Source organism: Scleropages formosus, chromosome 15, assembly GCF_900964775.1.
Source record: "Scleropages formosus chromosome 15, fSclFor1.1, whole genome shotgun sequence".
Classification (NCBI taxonomy): domain Eukaryota; kingdom Metazoa; phylum Chordata; class Actinopteri; order Osteoglossiformes; family Osteoglossidae; genus Scleropages; species Scleropages formosus.
This window is the reverse complement of record NC_041820.1, coordinates 2990862-3007982: the sequence shown is the minus strand read 5'-3', so window position 1 is coordinate 3007982 and position 17121 is coordinate 2990862. Positions and strand designations below refer to the sequence as shown.

The 17121-nt window shown below is 49.0% G+C and overlaps 1 protein-coding gene across 2 annotated transcripts in view; it reads left to right on the top strand.

Moving 5' to 3' along the window:
* Positions 1-17121, top strand: part of babam2 (BRISC and BRCA1 A complex member 2) — a 60706-nt gene that overhangs the window by 9763 nt on the left and 33822 nt on the right. For both annotated transcript variants that reach the window (XM_018732780.2, XM_018732789.2), the window contains exons 5-6: positions 11825-12019; positions 12408-12482. In XM_018732780.2, coding sequence (XP_018588296.1) covers positions 11825-12019; positions 12408-12482 — 270 coding nt within the window. The remainder of the gene's footprint in view (positions 1-11824; positions 12020-12407; positions 12483-17121) is intronic.

Here is a 17121-nt window from a genome sequence, read left to right as displayed (position 1 = left end):
GACATATCGCAGCACGATCAGCTCGTCTCAAGTGCCTTTTAATGAAAGCGGGAAGTTGTTCTTCCTGCGGGTGGGAATGAGCAGGCAGCCCGTCGTAAGGTCTGTGAGGGGGGTTTGCAAAGGCCTTAGCCGCGCACTGCCGCGTCCCGGTCCCTGGGGGCTGCTAATTGACAAGAGCCCAGAGAGCGCCACAGTGCTTTGATCTCCAGGAAAGCGGCCGAAGTCTGGAACATGATTCCACCCACAGATTTCAGACAGAGATTTGGTGCAGACGTCTCTCGTTGGTGTGCAGTTGTGTGGAAAAATTGGGGGAAAAACAAAATAAGCCATCCTTCATGTCAAACTCTATAAACTGGGGGGGGGGGGGGGGGAACACACGCACATGAGCACCCACCCACACATCCGTGCAGCCAGAAAAAGAGGCTGGAAAGTAATATGACTTGGCGAGCACGTAAAACCAGCTGGGTTTACTACGGGACAGTCGGAGCCCTCGGACAGATAGTCCTCCCGACACATTTGTGGAGCCCCAGCGGTGGAGCAACAGTAAACGCTGGCAGAGTGCACTTGCTGTCCCGCCCGTGCCTTTGAAAGAGCAGCGATAATTTTGCCGACTTGTTGTGTCCCCCAAGGGAGAAAACATCAGACTTCTCCCAGTGTTACAGCAGATTCCCGAAGCCTCAGCAGAACGTCCGTCTTGTTTATGGTCTGCTTGGACCCCCAGTGGGGACATCAATTTGGGCCCCATTTCTCATGTCCCATGTTCCTCCAAGATCTCCCATTTATTACCGCTGCTGATTCTTGTTGTGAAGGTTAGTGGCGCGAGAGAATTTTGCAGCTCTCATCTGGCCCGATGGGAAGGAGCAATAGAGACGGTGAAGTAGAGGCCTGACATCTGAAACATGGCTTATTTTGAAGTTCAGTGGGAGAAAGTGAAGGGCTTTGTCTGCAGTCTGGCTGCGTTCATACACTCACTGTAAACAACCGCTGGATTATCCTAAACATGCACTGCAGACGCATCGTTTCCAGGAATTTTCAAACCACTCTTTTCTTAGAAATGCATACTGTATATATTTACGTTTATTCATCTAGCTGACACTTTTCTCCAAAGCGACTTAGTGTTTAGTTACATAGTTATTTACCCATTTATGCAGCTGGATAATTTTACTAGTGCTATTTAGGGTAAGTACCTTGCTCAAGGGTACTACAACAAGATGTGGGATTCAAACCTGTAACCTTTGGATCCAAAGGCAGCAGCTCTAACCACTGCACTACCAGCTGTGCTTTGACTATGAATATGAATTTGTTCAAACAAATCCATTGACTCCTTATCCAGGGCAGGTGGTAGTGGGACAGAGCCTAACCTAGAGGCACATGACTTAGGCAGATACATGATGGATGGGACACTGGCAATCACACACGCTGCAGGTGATTTCGAGTCATCAATTCATGTAGAACACACATCTTTGGACTGTTGGAGGAAATTCACATGAACACATGGAGAACTTGCAAACTCTATGCATATTGAGCCGGATTAGAATCCGTGTTTTAGATATGAGTGTTGGGCAACTGGTCTTTTCTCAGTTTGGTCATAAAGATGAGATCAGAGTGAGTACGATGACTGAAAGCAGCTTTGGAGCAGAGAGACGCCGTGCACGGACCTGACAGAAACACATTATGGTAAATGTCACCATATACTTCTTTAGACTGAGTAATGTAATATGAGGGCTGGGTGACCTTTCTGAGTCCACTTCCAGAACCAGAAGTTCTCGCTCTGCAAGCCACCACAGACGGTCGTAAAGCGATTTCGTCTCTCAGTAGCAAAACCGCCGGCATGTCAGTCGGGCACGCCGTTGTGGACAAAACACGGGCAACATTCGTAGGGTTGGGGGAAGGAGTGCGTTCGCCGCCGCTGCTAAAAACAGCCGCACCACAGACATAGTCATCGTTTTTGACACACGATTTGAGCCTCACGCTCTTCGAAACAGGGAAACTCGAACAAAGCCTCTTTCTGCTCTGACAACTGACTCTTTTGTCCTTCTTGGCTCTTTGAGCACGAGGATGAGGACGGCAGTCGTCGAGAGAGATGGAGGATAAAAACGCTTTTAAATACCTTGGCTCCCCCTTAAAGGCGCGGACGAGAAAAGGGTCCATCTGGTCGAGTTGTTTCTAACCTTTATCTTCAAATGAACAGAAATTCCGAAATGTCATGTCGCAAACACTTAGTCAATTAGCATTTGAAATCCATACGAGTCACTGGGTAATGAGTCAGGACACCGCTGTCTTTGCTTCGCAGCTCCGAGCACAGTTCGCTGTCGGGGATGAGTGTAACAATAAAAAACAGCGCTGTTGTCTTTGAATGCAAAGTGGCGTTTTCGTGATGCCAGGACTATTTATTTATTTATTTATTTTATTTATTTATTTAAACAATGCAAATTATGGATGTTTGTGTATTCTCCGCGATGTTGCTGGGAAGAACCAGTGTTTTCAGTGCAAAGGGTCACCTTCCAAACTTTCTCGCGTGACACAGAGAGGTCGTACACGCTGTGACGCTTACTTGACCGCACAGGTGTTTTCTGGAAGATGCTGGATGAGGAGCAGCATTCACCTGGTTGGCCCGGGTTCCAGCCCCGCCGAGAGTTGCGTTTTCTCCAAGAGCAGGTGGCAAAAGAGGCGAGGGATACTTCCTCCTCCTTGACTTTCCTCCTTGTTCATTGGGAACTGTTTGGCTCAGAAATAATTTTATAATTTCCAGCATCAGTTACTTAAGAATCTTTCTGATTCCTTGTTCTTTGGTATCTCATTTTTATCATCATTACTTATAGTAGAAGGCTTATAGCAGGAAGCACTTTAATGCTTATAGTGGTATAGTATGTGCCTGTGGGTAGCTCGATGGACATGGTACTTACCCTGAACTGGTGCTGTAAAAATGATCCAGGTATATAGATGTATAGAATGTATAAGAATACTCAACTGTAGAAATGAGTGAATAATCATAGGTATCTGAACTTTGTAAGTTGTTTTGGAAAAAAGCTTCAGCAAAATGAATGAATACAAGTGTAAATCAGTGTAAGTACCTTTGTGTACAAACATAAATTATTTTAAGTCAACTTGGAGAAAAGTGTCAGGTCACTGAATAAATAATAGTAGTAAAGTGACCCCTTTTTTGAGGTACATTTTAATGAAGTGGCCTTGCTTTCGCCCGTTCTGCTGCAGAAGGTGTATGTGTTTCCTGAAGAACAGCATTCTGGGATGGGATTTGAGCCATTAGTCCTCCGGTCCAGATTTGAAACCAGCTTGCAGCGTATGTAGATTGTCTGTGTGTGGGTGTGTTTTAGTCCTGGCGGCCCTGCAGAGGATCGCTTTGTTTGCTGACCGCAGTCTGGACCAGGCAACTGGCCGGACTGGTTCAGGTCCCATTCCTCAGTTTGCACCACTGAAGAGGACGAGACTCCGGCAGGACTCGGCAGGAAGTCCTTTCTCAGGGGAAGGCAGCGCGGCCTTGCTCCGGTGTGTGCCGCTGGGTCCGAGCGAGCCTGGCTGTCTGTTTGTGTTTGTCAGTGTATGTGTGTGAGAGCGAGCGAGAGGAGACAGAGGAAGCCTGGACTGTCGCCCAGCACTCCCAGTGCTAACTGGGCCTTTCCCAGAAAGGCCGCGGACCAGCGGTCACGACCAACTATTAATTAACAACACGTCCCACCGCACGTAATTTTAGCCTCGGCTTTCACACCCGCTGTAAATCTGTTGAGGCGGAGATATAGCTGACGGCCATTCGGACAGACTCCTCAGCCAGGGCACCCAGTGAAGGGGCTAGACTTCCTGTGCTGGAAGAACAAAGCATCACACGGCTGATGTCAGGCTGGTTAATACTTCCTTTGCATGCCAACGTACTGCCGCAGTTTAACCCGACGACATAATTATTTTCTTCATTTGGTGGTTTTTCTCCAGCTGAACAAAGACCAGCTAATTGTGGCGATGCGGTGTCTGTTGGGTGGGGTGGGGGTACCGGGACCGTGGTGGGGGATCGGTTCTGGAACATGTGACGCAAAAGCATGTGAAGTTGAGGTACGTTAAAGTAAATATAGAATGAGGAAAATATGGCAATGACTAAGGGATGGTGCATGTTTTTAGTTTGGGAGGGTGGTGCAGAGTCTAGACGTGTCTTTCCAGTGGCTTGCCCCACACCGGGAGCCCAGTAGGCCAACTGTGGTGGGGGCCTCTGGGCGAGTCCCAGCTCTCTGTGTGCTTCTCCAATTTGTAAACGAGTTGGACCGAACTTCAGGGTGCAACTGAGGCAGTGTAAATAAAACATGGCGGCCACAGCAACGAGGGTATTCGGTGGTTTTCGAACCCAGCGACTGCCTGGTGCCTCGATACCGTTACCTGTTCTCATCCCAGAGCTGTTGTGGGTTGGGTCAAAAAATCTGGCTCCACGGATATGGATGAGACTTTAAAAGGAATCCGGTGATGTCGCATTAAACACGAATCCCCAAGGTTGGACTGTAATGAGAGAGCACCCTGGGAACTCAGTTGATTTGGCCCTGACGTTCCTGCTGCCTGCTTCCCGCTCCCGTTTCCGCTTTGTGGGACCCGGAGTCCAAGCTCCGAGTTGGCCCGGAGAGCAGGAAGTGCAGAACCAGTGCCGTCCATTGTGTGGAAAGTCAGGATCCATTGGCAAGATCAAGAATTGCTCAAGGAAATCTGGCCCTTGGCTGTTTTTATGACATTTTGCAAATGGTTTGGTCCCTATAAATGGGTGTGGGTGTGTGTGTGTGTGTGATGTATATATTTTAACAGTAAATTAGGTTTTCTGTACTTCTGAGTGTTTCAGTCTGGTTCATGTGTGAAAACTTAGTTTTTATTGTCTTCCCTCATTGAAATGTTCTGTATGTTTCAAATCCCATAACAGTACTTAAGTCATTCCTTTTGGCCACAGCATGCCAGAATGGTGGTTCCTGCTTTCCCGTAATTAACGAGCGACCTTTAGCATCTCCTCACTTCCCAGAGTTCCACGTCTCGTTCCAGCTGCGCACGTTCCGCCCGTTTCTCCTCTGGAGTGTCCCACTGGGGAGGATGAGAACACCAGGGTGCCCGTGCAAGGTCCTGCATTGTATTGCCAGGGGCCTTTGGACTGGGGTGTGGTGTTGGCGGGGACAGGCACAAACAGGGGAGGGACTCTCGGGAAGAGGTCGGTGCGGAGCTCAGGGATGACCTTAAAGCAATGTAATGATGGGAAGTGAGTGCTTCATGGGTGCGGAGATGGGAAACGTGCTTTCTTTGCTTTGTTTGAAGCAGTTTTTTTTTAAAATTTTTTTTACTGTAGTTATCGAAACCTTCTTAATTTATGTTCAGAGCTTTTCCTGATAATTTTGTTGTGAACATATTTCACTGGCCATGTGGGGCACCATTGTATGTTTGGCCTCCGGTCAGAAGGTCTTTGTGTTCTTGCTGGTTTATAGGGTTTTTATCTGGGACATGAGCCCTTTCTGGAGTCCTTGTTTGTATGCATTGGTGGGCTCGGGTGGTCACTTGAGGTAAAAGTACCAATTAAACTGGCACGTGGACGTGTCTGCTGTTCACCGAGCCCGGCCCTCAATTGTAGTGGGCTGAAATGGTGCAAATGTTGTTTTTCACGTACACGGCGCTGGCAGGGGCTGCCACTGTGTATCACATGCGTCGGACCATGGCTCTGATGGAGTCGTGCTCTGAGAGTGTCAGGGCCGGCTAACGCCCTTCTTACTATTACATCACCCCCGACTTGTCTTACCCCACTGGAGATGTTGACTTCATACAGGGGCCTGCTTTGAATGAGAGGTTCCATCACCAAAGGACTCAAAGCATCGAGGCCAGCGTTGGTCAGAGGGCAATTTTTATATTTATTATACTCCCTTTAATTATTATCTTCTGTGTCTGTGTGTGTCATCCTGTGTGAATGTACTCCGAATGAGTGTGAATGTGTCGGCTCCCAAGGGACGTCGACAGCAGGAAGTCATTGAAGTGCGTGTGTGCAGACCATGCAGTGGCCCCTTGTTATCTCTTCCCCTCACTGTCATCCTCGTTCTCATCCTGCCTTGGCCGTCGTGTTCGATGCAGCGCTCCTGAAGCCCTGCAGCCTGCACCATGGAGAGAACTCTGAGCCAAGCGCCGGCCTCTGTTTGTTTTCCCCGACTGGTCCTTCTGTCGCCAGCGTCATGGTGCATCCCACAAAGCCCGTGTTGACAGCCTATGGGTCTATGGGTGGATGGAGACTTGTGACACAGGCCCAGTGACGGTGCTTTTTGTCTCCCTGGCTGACTCCTGCCCTTTCTGGAGGGAGTGGCACGACCGTGTTGCAACGGATGGAGTTTGACAGAACAGTGGGGAATGAACACATTGCCCGTAACTAATTGGAGGTGGGAGTTTTCCCAGATTTCAGGGATTTCCATACTCACCAAGTCCATTTCATACGTGCACAGAAATTGCAGTGGGTAGTTTCACTCTGCGAACCCAGATCTCAATCTGAAGCAGAGTGTCTGTACAAAAAAGAAAGACACCATTCATGAGTGGCCATAACGGGCAACAAAGGTGTGCTTGCCAAGGTGAGCCCGTAGTTGAGAGCCCATCACGACTTTATATAATAGCCCAAGTTACCAAAACACTGAGTTCCTGTAGCATTGCTGTCTGGAAGAACCTCAGTGCCGCTTTCGAACACCCAGTTCCGCTGGTGGAGGCAGTGTGTCATCTTGCCCTTCCCCTGTAGACCACACATTCATGTTGGACCAGTCAGTCCAAAAGGTTCAGGTCACCTTGGTAGGGTGCAAGTTTTTGAACAGCCACAGATCTTATATCAGGATGGGTTATGTTGATGTACTTTATGGAGCAGAATTTGTGGTTTGGAGCCTGTTCTGACTTTAGCCTTGTGCTATGTTAAATTTGCTAGTGATCTCGTTATGAGTACATTTCTCATGTGCAACTTAGCATTTGCTGAATTGTGGTGGAGGATTGAAAGTTGAGAATGGGAACTCTGGCAGTACCGTCCCCGACAAGAAGAGTTGAAGCAGTTACATGTAGATGCCTAAAGAGTGGTTACCTGGGCCAGCATAATGTTTTCATGTATTTTTTGCCTTTGCCTTTCCTGATCTATGCAATAGTAATTCCCTAAAATTATTTATACTGTTGGGAACACTTATGGTTAGTCTGCCGCTATGGTAACTATTGTTGACGTGACGATGGATCTGGGAAAAGCCACAGTGGTTATAGACAAGTGCAAGTGAGGGAAATGGGCGTTATTTTTTCCAACAGGAAGACCACTGCAGAACTGGAGAGGAGCCGTTCTCACAGCGGCACTGACGATGGCTTGCAGCAGTCGACAGATGCACACATATGCAAATGAGATATGAAATTACTCTTTTAATGGTAGTGAGGAGTGCCAAATCGACATTAAGTTTGCACATCAGGGAGGAAAAAAATGGCAAGAACGTGGAACATGTGACAGTGAGAGTTCAGTGCGATCTCTCGCTTGGCACCCTTCGGGGGCAGTACAGCATGAGCCTACACTCGAGTACGTGTCCTGTTCACTTTAATTTAATACTTGGGTTTAATACGGTACTTTCTACTCAGATGCGATTTATTGGATCAGGTTGCCAGCATCTATAAAAATCATTTGAAACGCACCACAAATATTTTGGTTGGCCTATATAATTATCTCAAAATGCCAGATCACAGTACGTCCCAAGGCAACCGTAAACAAGTATTAGACTCGAGCTGCAAATGGAAAGAATTGGGCTGGGGAACAGAACTGGGCGTTGACAGCTGGGCCGTCCTTTGGCATGGACTTCCTGGCATGGGTGTGTAATTACTGGTCTGCGATGTGTCCTCGTATTTTTTATTTCTCTTATTCGTGGTTTTCTTTGTCGTATTAATAGGCTATCTGTACGGAGAGCAGAATTTAGCCGCCTAGATCCCAGTCTCCTCTGCCGACTTGCATCGACTGGTTTGTGGAGCCTCTGCGACACTGAACATCTTGGGAAATGAGCAGTTTCTGTGTTCCAGCCCGGCGCTTCACGCACAGTGTGTCACACGGTACACTCCAAGCTGTGTCGCCCCGTTTCAGCTCAGCGGTTTAAAAGGTTGTCTGTGTTGTTGTACTGTCTTACTTCTATTCATCCATCCACTGTAGGGTCATATGGTCCAGAGCCTATCTTAGAAGCATAGGACATGAGGCAGGATACACCATGGATGGGACGCCATTCCATCACAGAACAGTCACACACACTCATTTGTGACCATTTGGTCCCACGTGTGACTGACAGGTGTTGTGTTTGTTTTAGTGATGTGTCAGCTTTCACACGTTCTTGGTTCTCCGGTGGTTTCTGTGTTATGTGTGTTTTTTCAGATTTGTCTCAGACTTGAATGCGCTGGTGGCAGAAATCAGGGCTTTCGAGGTCCAGTGGGCTCTACTGATTTGAGGGAGACGCACCCACAGCAGCCTCACAACGCACAGGAAGGATGTTTGGCAACCTCTCACCACTTCCACCCTCAGAGAGCCGGCTGGTGGCGCAACATCGGCGTCATGTGACCTCCCTGCCTACACACTCGCCTTGCTTATCTCCTCCGCCTTGCTGGGAATGGCAGTGGAAGTGGCTGAGGGCGGAGCTATCCGTGGGACTCATAACACTGTTAATGGCCTTCTTACGAAAGCTCTCAAAAAATGGTAGCCGTTGAGTCGCTTATCACTTTCTTATGAAAGTTCTCAGTGGAAAAGAGTGGCTGGTGAAGTGCTTCAGATAAGTGTCCTGGCAGGAATGTAAACAGTGCGTTGGCGTCTTGTAAAGAGCTCCCCTTTTGTACACTATCAGTTTCATGTTCATAAATCATAAAGTTGCAGACACCTGTTGACCTCCACCTTGGGTAGGTGTGGCATAGGAGCCTTTGGGTGCGTGTATGGGTTGCGGCTCAGCGCAGCGTGGCCTCACAGTGGGTTTTGCTACTGATTCCGCCATGCTGTTTGTGTGTGTCGCCGTCTCTCCGTTTGTCCATCTGAGTTGCTCGGCCACATCCGTTACTGAAGTGTGTCACCGGTGCGATCAGACGTATTGCAGGCCCCGTCTGAGTGTCCGAATCCGCCTGCTGATGTCTCAAGCAATCGGTCTCCTTGTTTCCAGAGCCCATTTGTTTTGGGAATCATACCATTACTGTGTAATGAGGTCACTAGGGCAAGACAGCTGGACATAGCTGTGTTTCCTCTAGTGGAGGGCAGAGTGGGCAGGGAGGCAGGCACATGGTTCGGTCTGAGGTCTCTATCTGAGGGTTGGTCAGGCACCACCAGGAGAGTATTTAACCCCCACCTAGCAGGAACAGGTATGATGAGCACGGAGAGCGCATGATGTTCTTCATCTGAGTCAGTCATCTGACTATGGAGCAGTCGAAAGGGGGGGCACTTTGGAAAATCGATGACTGTTGATGACGTCCTGTGCGAGAAAATAAAGGCACCAGGAACGAGCCATTTAGTTCGGTCGCCACCTGACGGAACCGCATATGGCCAGGTGGTGTTGCCAGCCAACGCAGCAGAGGTGTGGGTGTCCAGCAGGAAGTGACTCACCTGAGGCAGCTGATGAGGTCCTCCCACTTGCGCCTGTGCTGGCTGCTGGACCTGCAGAAACTCTTGGGGTGTGTGCGTGTATTCCTGAACCTTTTGCTACTAAAAGAGTAGTCAACCATAAAAATGGGCCTTGTAGAGATGTCCCCAGTGTGTAACTAACATCATTTTGGAATTTTTTTAACATCTTTTGGCTTTTACGTATTAGAAGTTCCTAATTGAATTGGGCTGGAAGTCACTGTAGTCCCTATGATAACTTGTAAACAAATGGCTTTCTGTGTCTGCGTGTTTAGTGGGCGGTGTACTGGTGACGATGGTGAGATGAGGGCACGGGAGGTTGGCCTGCGCCCATGGCATGGGCTTCCATGTCACGCTGGAGGAAGGGATGGGATAGCTGGGAACGGGTGGCATGGTGCTGCCAGAGAGGATTATGGGAAGGGCTTCCCCGCAGGCCCTGGTCTCTGAGCGTCCCGCCAGACACACAGCGACAGAGGCACCTTCCCAGCTGCCCCTCTTACTGACCTCTCGGCATCAGTGCTTTCGACTAGAAGTAATGCAAGCGAGACTCAATGTTGACAACTACCTCGCACGTAACTGTGGCCCAAAACACACGCCCGTCCACGCCCACTCTCTTTATGTCTCTCACACACACACTCACACATGACACACTTTCTCCCCTCGACTCAACTGATCTGAATACATGGCTATGTGCGTCTCTCGCAGTTCTTCCTTGTGCTGATTGTGTTTTATGTAACAACCGCAGATTTGCTCCTCTTTGGTTCGCCACTCTCGCGGGGTCGTGTGTGTCACAGGAGTGTGTAGATGCAGTGAGTCACTAAAGCAATAAAGATCCAGCAGAAATCATAACATAATCATTTTAAACTCCTAACTGTATGACAAACTCATTGAGATCCCAGACATGTTTGCTGCACTCTGTGGTGTGGGGGGGGGTTTATGTGTGTGCACGTATGTGTGCGATTGCCCTTTAACAAACTGGCTTTCTGGCAACTGTGTCCCCGGTCTCATGCCCTGTGTTTCCAGGATAGACTCCAGAGCACCGTGACACTGTACTGGAAGTGGTTATTGATAATGGATGTATTGATATTAATAATACCTCCCTCCCACTCCTGGCCCTCAGGAGTTTGGATTAACACACATGGGGAGTGGGGGTCACTCAGCAGGTTGTGTGAATGTGCTGCTTGGTGGGAGGACCAGATTTATACGTAAGAAGAGGCTGCTCTTCCATCCACAGAGGTGTATGGAGAGCTCGTTGTGCTGCGTGCAGGCTGGGGGGTAAACATCTCTTCACCTACATCATCCCCCACTCCAACCCAACGCAACGCAACGCAAATGCCCAGAAACAGTGAAGCAGAACTAGAAGATTCAGCTTTTTATAGCTGCCATTCCATGGTTTGCAGTGCTGCCGAATTCCTTCAAGCAGGTGTGTGAGCAGGGAACCCCCCCCCCCCCCCCCACAGAAGTCCTTCCTGCAGGGTCGACAGCCAGGAGGGGGGGCTTGTTGCTCTGGAGTGGGGACTTGAGGAGAAATGGAAAGGGATGCGGGAAGGCGGACAGGAGGGAGGCAGCAGGTTGCCAGCTCCAGCCTGCAGTGATCCTGATAAGATCAGGAAATCCTGCTCTGCTGCTGTTTCCCTCTGATGGACGCATGGTGGTGGGGTGGTGGAATGGGGGGATGTCCACTGGTCCCCCAGGTCTGTCTTCCAACACTTTAGCCTCTCGGAGCACAAGCTGCTGACTGAGAGAAACACAGGGGCACACAAGCAGATCACCAGTGTGTGTTTAGCTAAAAATCACAGTTTAATGAGTTTCTATCTCTCGTCGTCATGTGGGAAAGCTTTGGCGTGTGTGTGAGAGAGAACTGATTCTGACACACTTCTGCACTTCAGCTGGTCAGAACACCAGGTTACATGGTTTTTGAAGCCAGTGCCTCAGTCTCAAAGATCCAAGGTTTGCATGCATCCAGCTGCAGTACTCTTGATCAAGATACTTACGCTGAACTGATGGAGTAAAAGTCACCCAGCTGTGTTAATCTGTGACTAAATCAGTATAAGTCGCTTAGTAGTCACTTTGGAGAAAAACATCTGGTAAATGGATAAATATAAATTCCTGTTGCTTTTTTGCAGAAGTACTTTGGGTGTGCTGCATCACCACCATCCGGCAGCACCCTGCTCACAGTGTCTAGCTGCAGCTGTTGACCACAAGCCTTGACCGTCTCTGTGTCTCCCACAGCACCTGGTGCGTTGGGACGCCGGAGACCCCGAAAGCCTGCTGCTGCTGGTGAAAGAGCTCATTCAGCAGTACCACCGGTACCAGTGCCAGCGGCTGCGCGAGAGCTCCCGGCTGCTCTTTGAATATGACAGCCTGTTGGAGGACCCGAGCTACGGCCGCAGCATGGAGGTCTACGCGGGCCGTAAGAACACCTGGGTATGACAAACACATTGCCTCCCGCTCAAACGACGCACAAATACAGTAACGAGCGAGTAAGCTTTCAGAGTACGAAATTCAACACGTGAGCCCCTGGAGATCCCATAATCCCTCGGGCATGGCTGTGTTGGGGCCTGTCCATGTGAAACGTGCACAGTCACAGAATCTGAGGAGAACCTGTTTCCGTGGACACTGCAGGAGATGGAAGAGGAGAACACACTTCCATCAGTCATGCCCTCCATGTGAGAATGTGGTGTTAACAGGGACATTGATCGGAATAACAGTGTCCAGAAAGGTGCTCTCATAACACAATAAAGTTCCACCTGCTGTGTTCCTTTCCTTATTTTGTGTGTGTGTGTGTTTTTTGTGTGTGTCCTGTGCCTTGCAGACGGGGGAGTTCTCAGCCCGCTTTTTGCTCAAACTCCCAGTGGACTTCAGCAACATCCCTGTCTACCTCCTCAAGGTAGGCCCAAAGCGCAGCCTCCAGCGCAGACCATGACAGCTGTGTGTATGTGTGTGTGTGTTGTACGCACCCACACATGCACGCATCACTGTGTATGAATGTTCCAATTAGCCTCTCTGTGCTGCGTCTGTCTGCAGATGTCATTTTTTGTTTGTTTCTTCGGATGTCTGCCTTGATTTGCTGTTGTCAAATGACCTCTGGAAAACCTGTTGTTTGGCTCTCTTACTCTATGTGTGTTGTGTTTTCTGTGTGCATTGTGTGCAGTGTGACTGTGTTTGATGTATGTGGATTCATTTTATATGCGGATATTTGTGTGTGCATGTTTGCAGTGCGTGTGCCTGTGCTGGTCGCTGGGGCTGCGAGTTGACTAATCAGCGGCCCGTCACTGTGCATCAGATCTGAGTTGTGCGGTGTCTCCGGGCTGGACCAGCCATGTGGACCTCAGAGGACTCACTCTCTTGCTCGCCTGTTCACTCTCTCTCTTTTTCCCATCTCTGCTGAGCAGCAGTGAAGAGAGCAGAGCTCTTTGAACCTGAGCGCTCTCGTTGGCCTGCATCTCTCCCTCTCCCCCCATCTCTCTCTCTGTCTCCCTTCCTCTCCCCCTCCCTTCCACCCCTCCCGTGCAGCTATATCCAATCGTGTGCTCTGTAAGCAAATGCTCTCTTTGTACAGCCTCCTCGAACCTCAGCCTCTCGTGAGGCTTCTGTCCGCGTGTTAAACAGAGTATGGCACTATACATGAGCACGTGAGCTTCAGCACCCCACAAGGCCCTGGCACTCCATTGTGCTGAAGTGCGTTCTGACAAACACTCAAACCCTCAGGCATACAGAAAAACAGTTTGTGCTGCTGCCGTTGACCAATATAATAATCATAATAATGATAAACTTTTTCCATGGCGCCTTTTAAAGCAGTCTCACAAAGCACTTTTCAGTAAAATAGAGATACAGGTGGTCCTCAATTTATGATGGGGTTACGTTCCGCAAAATCCATCATAACCCATCAAATATCATAAGTCAAAAATGAATTTAATACACCTAATACACGCCTCTGCGTGACACTAGGAGATGCAGATTGCTGCTGCTGCCCAGCATCACAAGAGAGTATTGCACTGCATATCGCTTGCTCAGGAAGAATCAAAATTCAGAATTCGAAGTGGGGTTTCTACTGAATGTCTATTGCCAGCTCACCATCGTAAAGTCGAAAAAATTGTAAGTCGAACGACCGTAAATTGGAGACAACCTGTATGTAAATACAATAAAGTAAAAATCAAGAAAAAAATGTATAACAGTAAACATAATGAACACAACACAAAAAACAATAATAAAAATAGAAAATAATATGAGGACAAAATAATCTTAAAGCAAATGAGAGGCGAGAAGGTAGTGTTCAAGTGTGTTATCTGAAGGCAGATCTGTACATGTGAGTCTTAAGTTTGGATTTAAAGGTGCTCATGGTAGAACCCCTGATAGGGTATTCGACCTGGTTTCCCCTGGAATTTCCTCTTGGTTCTCCTGTACGTGCATTCTTATATCATTTCACCTTATTCACATACTTAGTTCAGCTGGTTTGCCATTGTGAGCAGGGTTTTTCAGATGGTTTGTTTCCATGGTCATGTATACAATGCCTCACACCCTGCAGGGGTTTGAACTTGAAGCCTTCTTTCCCCAAGTCCAGCCGATAGGTGCTGAACTGCCCACCTGTTGTCCTCTGCCTGTGATGAAGGCATTGCAGCAGCACTACCCCCCCACCTTGGTGCACTGCCCTATCGGCTCTGGTCCGCTGGTGAGGGGGTGGACCACAGAAGGTTGGCGCAAGCCACTAGAGTCAAGCTGTGACGTCATTGGTCTACAGGAAAGCCCACTGGAAAGGGGCTGAGTCACGCCGCGGGCCGAGGTGTCGAAAGACTATGACTGTCCCTCCTACATCTCTGAAGTGGAAGGGCTGCGGTGAGCGGCTCAAACGAGCAACGCAGCACAAAGAGCTGTGTCTGCAGGAAAAAAGACAACTTGAAAGCGTCCACTCTTTCTCCCACGGAATCCTCTCAGGTGTCCTCCGTCAGCGGTATGCATGTGCGCCATGCACTACACCTTACGCTTCCTCTCCCGTGGTTCCACTTCAAAGGCAGCGCTTGGTGATTTGACGTCTTCATCGACGACATAACACTAGGGATTTCAGAATTGAGCCCCACAGCATCACACTGGGCTCATTTGAGACTCAGGTGCGTTTGATGTCTGGTCACCAGAACCTCAAAATTCCCCTCCAAAATCTTGTTTCCTTTTTGTGTTATTGTGTTTTTTTTTTTTTTTGCCATCACATAAACGCAGCGGGTGTGTAATGCAGTAGGCCCAGACGTCATACGAGTCCTCATCTAGCCCTCTTTGCTCACGATCATCAAGATAACAGCCCTTCGATGAGTTTGTGGCGAGAGAGCAGCCGTCAGCACCTTTCTGCGTCTCAGCGACAGGAAGGGCATGGTAGCGTGAGGGACATGTAGCTCCACAGCATTTGTTTCACTGAGGTCAGGGGGGCAGAAGATGTGGTGGCAAGCATGGGGATGTCCCTTAGTGTGTTAGAAGTTTGTTTTTTATGAACCAGAGGAACTAGAATCAGCTCAGGAAATAATTTGTTTTTTTGCAAGCGGTTTCAGGTGGACTTGATTAAGAGGAAGGCCTTTTGTCTCCATTGTTTGGATTACAGATAAGACACGAAACCTGTTGGGCCATAGTGTGCCAGTGTCTTCCTGTCGTGCTGGTGCTCTCGACACCGCCATGATTTCCGCTTCAAGCCCGTTTTGCCTTCCTGCTTGACAGCCCGGGAGATCGTACCTGACGGGCCCACAGAAATGCAAAACACCCCAGGGCCAAGAATGTGCACAGAATTATATCATTACCTTTGTGCTTTTGGGAAAAGAGAAGGCTGTATTTGTCAGATATGGAAGTACATGCTGGATACTGTCATGGCTGCGTACTGCTGTCTGACAGAGGTCTCCGCAGTTGCTGGAAACCAGAATGTACATGCTTGAATAAGCCCTGAAACAGCTAGAGGTATTCCCCCTTTAGGCACACAGTGGAACAGGGCCTACAAGACTTGTGTTCCCTCTCCAACCCATATGGCACAGCAAGGCATCAAGGGCAGATTCTCTAAAGAGACAAGGACTCTCAAGACCAATTGCTGGGATGGAAACGGGAGCAGTGTCGTCCCTCAACTGCCTCCTCTACTCTCCTTTCCTTCTTCCTTGTGTTGTCGCCCTGGCAACGGAGCGGGAGCTTTTTCACGCCCACTGACCTGGCCCACTTTGCTTTCTAATGTCACTTTCCCCAGGCCCTAACTTTGGCTGCAGCACTGGGTGACCTTTACTGACAGCGTGGATCGAGACCAGGGACAGGCTGCGCACCTCCTCAAACTCCCATGTCAGAGCTTTGACTGTGCACCCCCTTAAGAGCGCTGCATCAAAAGTAAATTTTTTTCACAAGTAGCAGTTCTTTCTGTAAAAACGATATATTTGCACATCACAGGTGTTAGTCTCACAGACATGTATCACAGAAGAGCAGCACAGCAAGGCTGCTGGGAGTCTCATTTTGCCCATTTGTAATTTTTATAATCCATTCAGTCAGCTGGGGGCTTGGTGATGTAGTGGGTATTACTGGTGCCTCACAGGTTCCGGGCTGTGGGTTCTAGTTTGGCCTAGTCCGTGTGGCTTGTATTTTCCTCCTGTGTTTACATGGGTTTCCTCCAGGTGTTCCAGTTTCATCCTGCAATCAAAAGGTGTTTGTTTCAGGTGAATTAATGACTCTGAATTGCTCTTGGTATGTGTTGGTGTGTGTGTCATTGCCCTGCCTCACACCCTGTGCTTCCAGGATTGGCTCTAGGCCACTGTGACTCTGCACTGGACAAGCGATTATCGAAATTTAATGGGTGGAGTTTTTGAAGGTTGTGGTGCTCAGAGTTCCAAAGTTGTTGGTAGCTCTACATGTAGGTGTAGATCCCACCTGTCTTTGCGCATTAATGGCATAGCAACACCTTTGAGTGGACTTTGGAGAACTTGCACTGGTACAAAAGTCCACGTGGGAGCACTCCAGCTGATAAAAGGTGCGGTCGGGGTCAAAGAGGTGACAACTCGGCGTAAGGCAACAGAGAAGCCTCCAGGCCTCTCAAAAAATGTTTAGCTACCCGCAGCCCTGAGGTGCTGCTGTCAGCTAGAGGCCTCCCCTCTGCAGAATAATTATTTTTACCCTAATTATTTTCTTCATGGCTGTGGTGCTGAGCTGCACAGGGGTGACGGAACCCCCCAGGCCCAGCACTAACTCCTCATTTGCACTGACTTTCTCTTTTCTTCCCTTTGACTCCCCTGTTTAATTCTGCTTCTCTCACTGCTCTTCTCTGGCTGTAAGGCGGAACTGCATCTAATTTTCGTTTCAAGCGTGGCCTCCTCCTCCTCCAGAGAGGTGATTTCCTCAAGCAAATGGCACGTGAGCGCTTGAACAGCTGTGGAAAACTGAGTAGAGTGGAAGAGCAGTGGTCAGGAGGACGCTGACGAGCCGGCACTCTCCACAGACCCTAATGGGCAGCAGCCAAAATGTAGTATTTACCAAGGCCAGGCTCACTGTGCCACAGGCTGTGTCCATGCTTGGGATGGAAG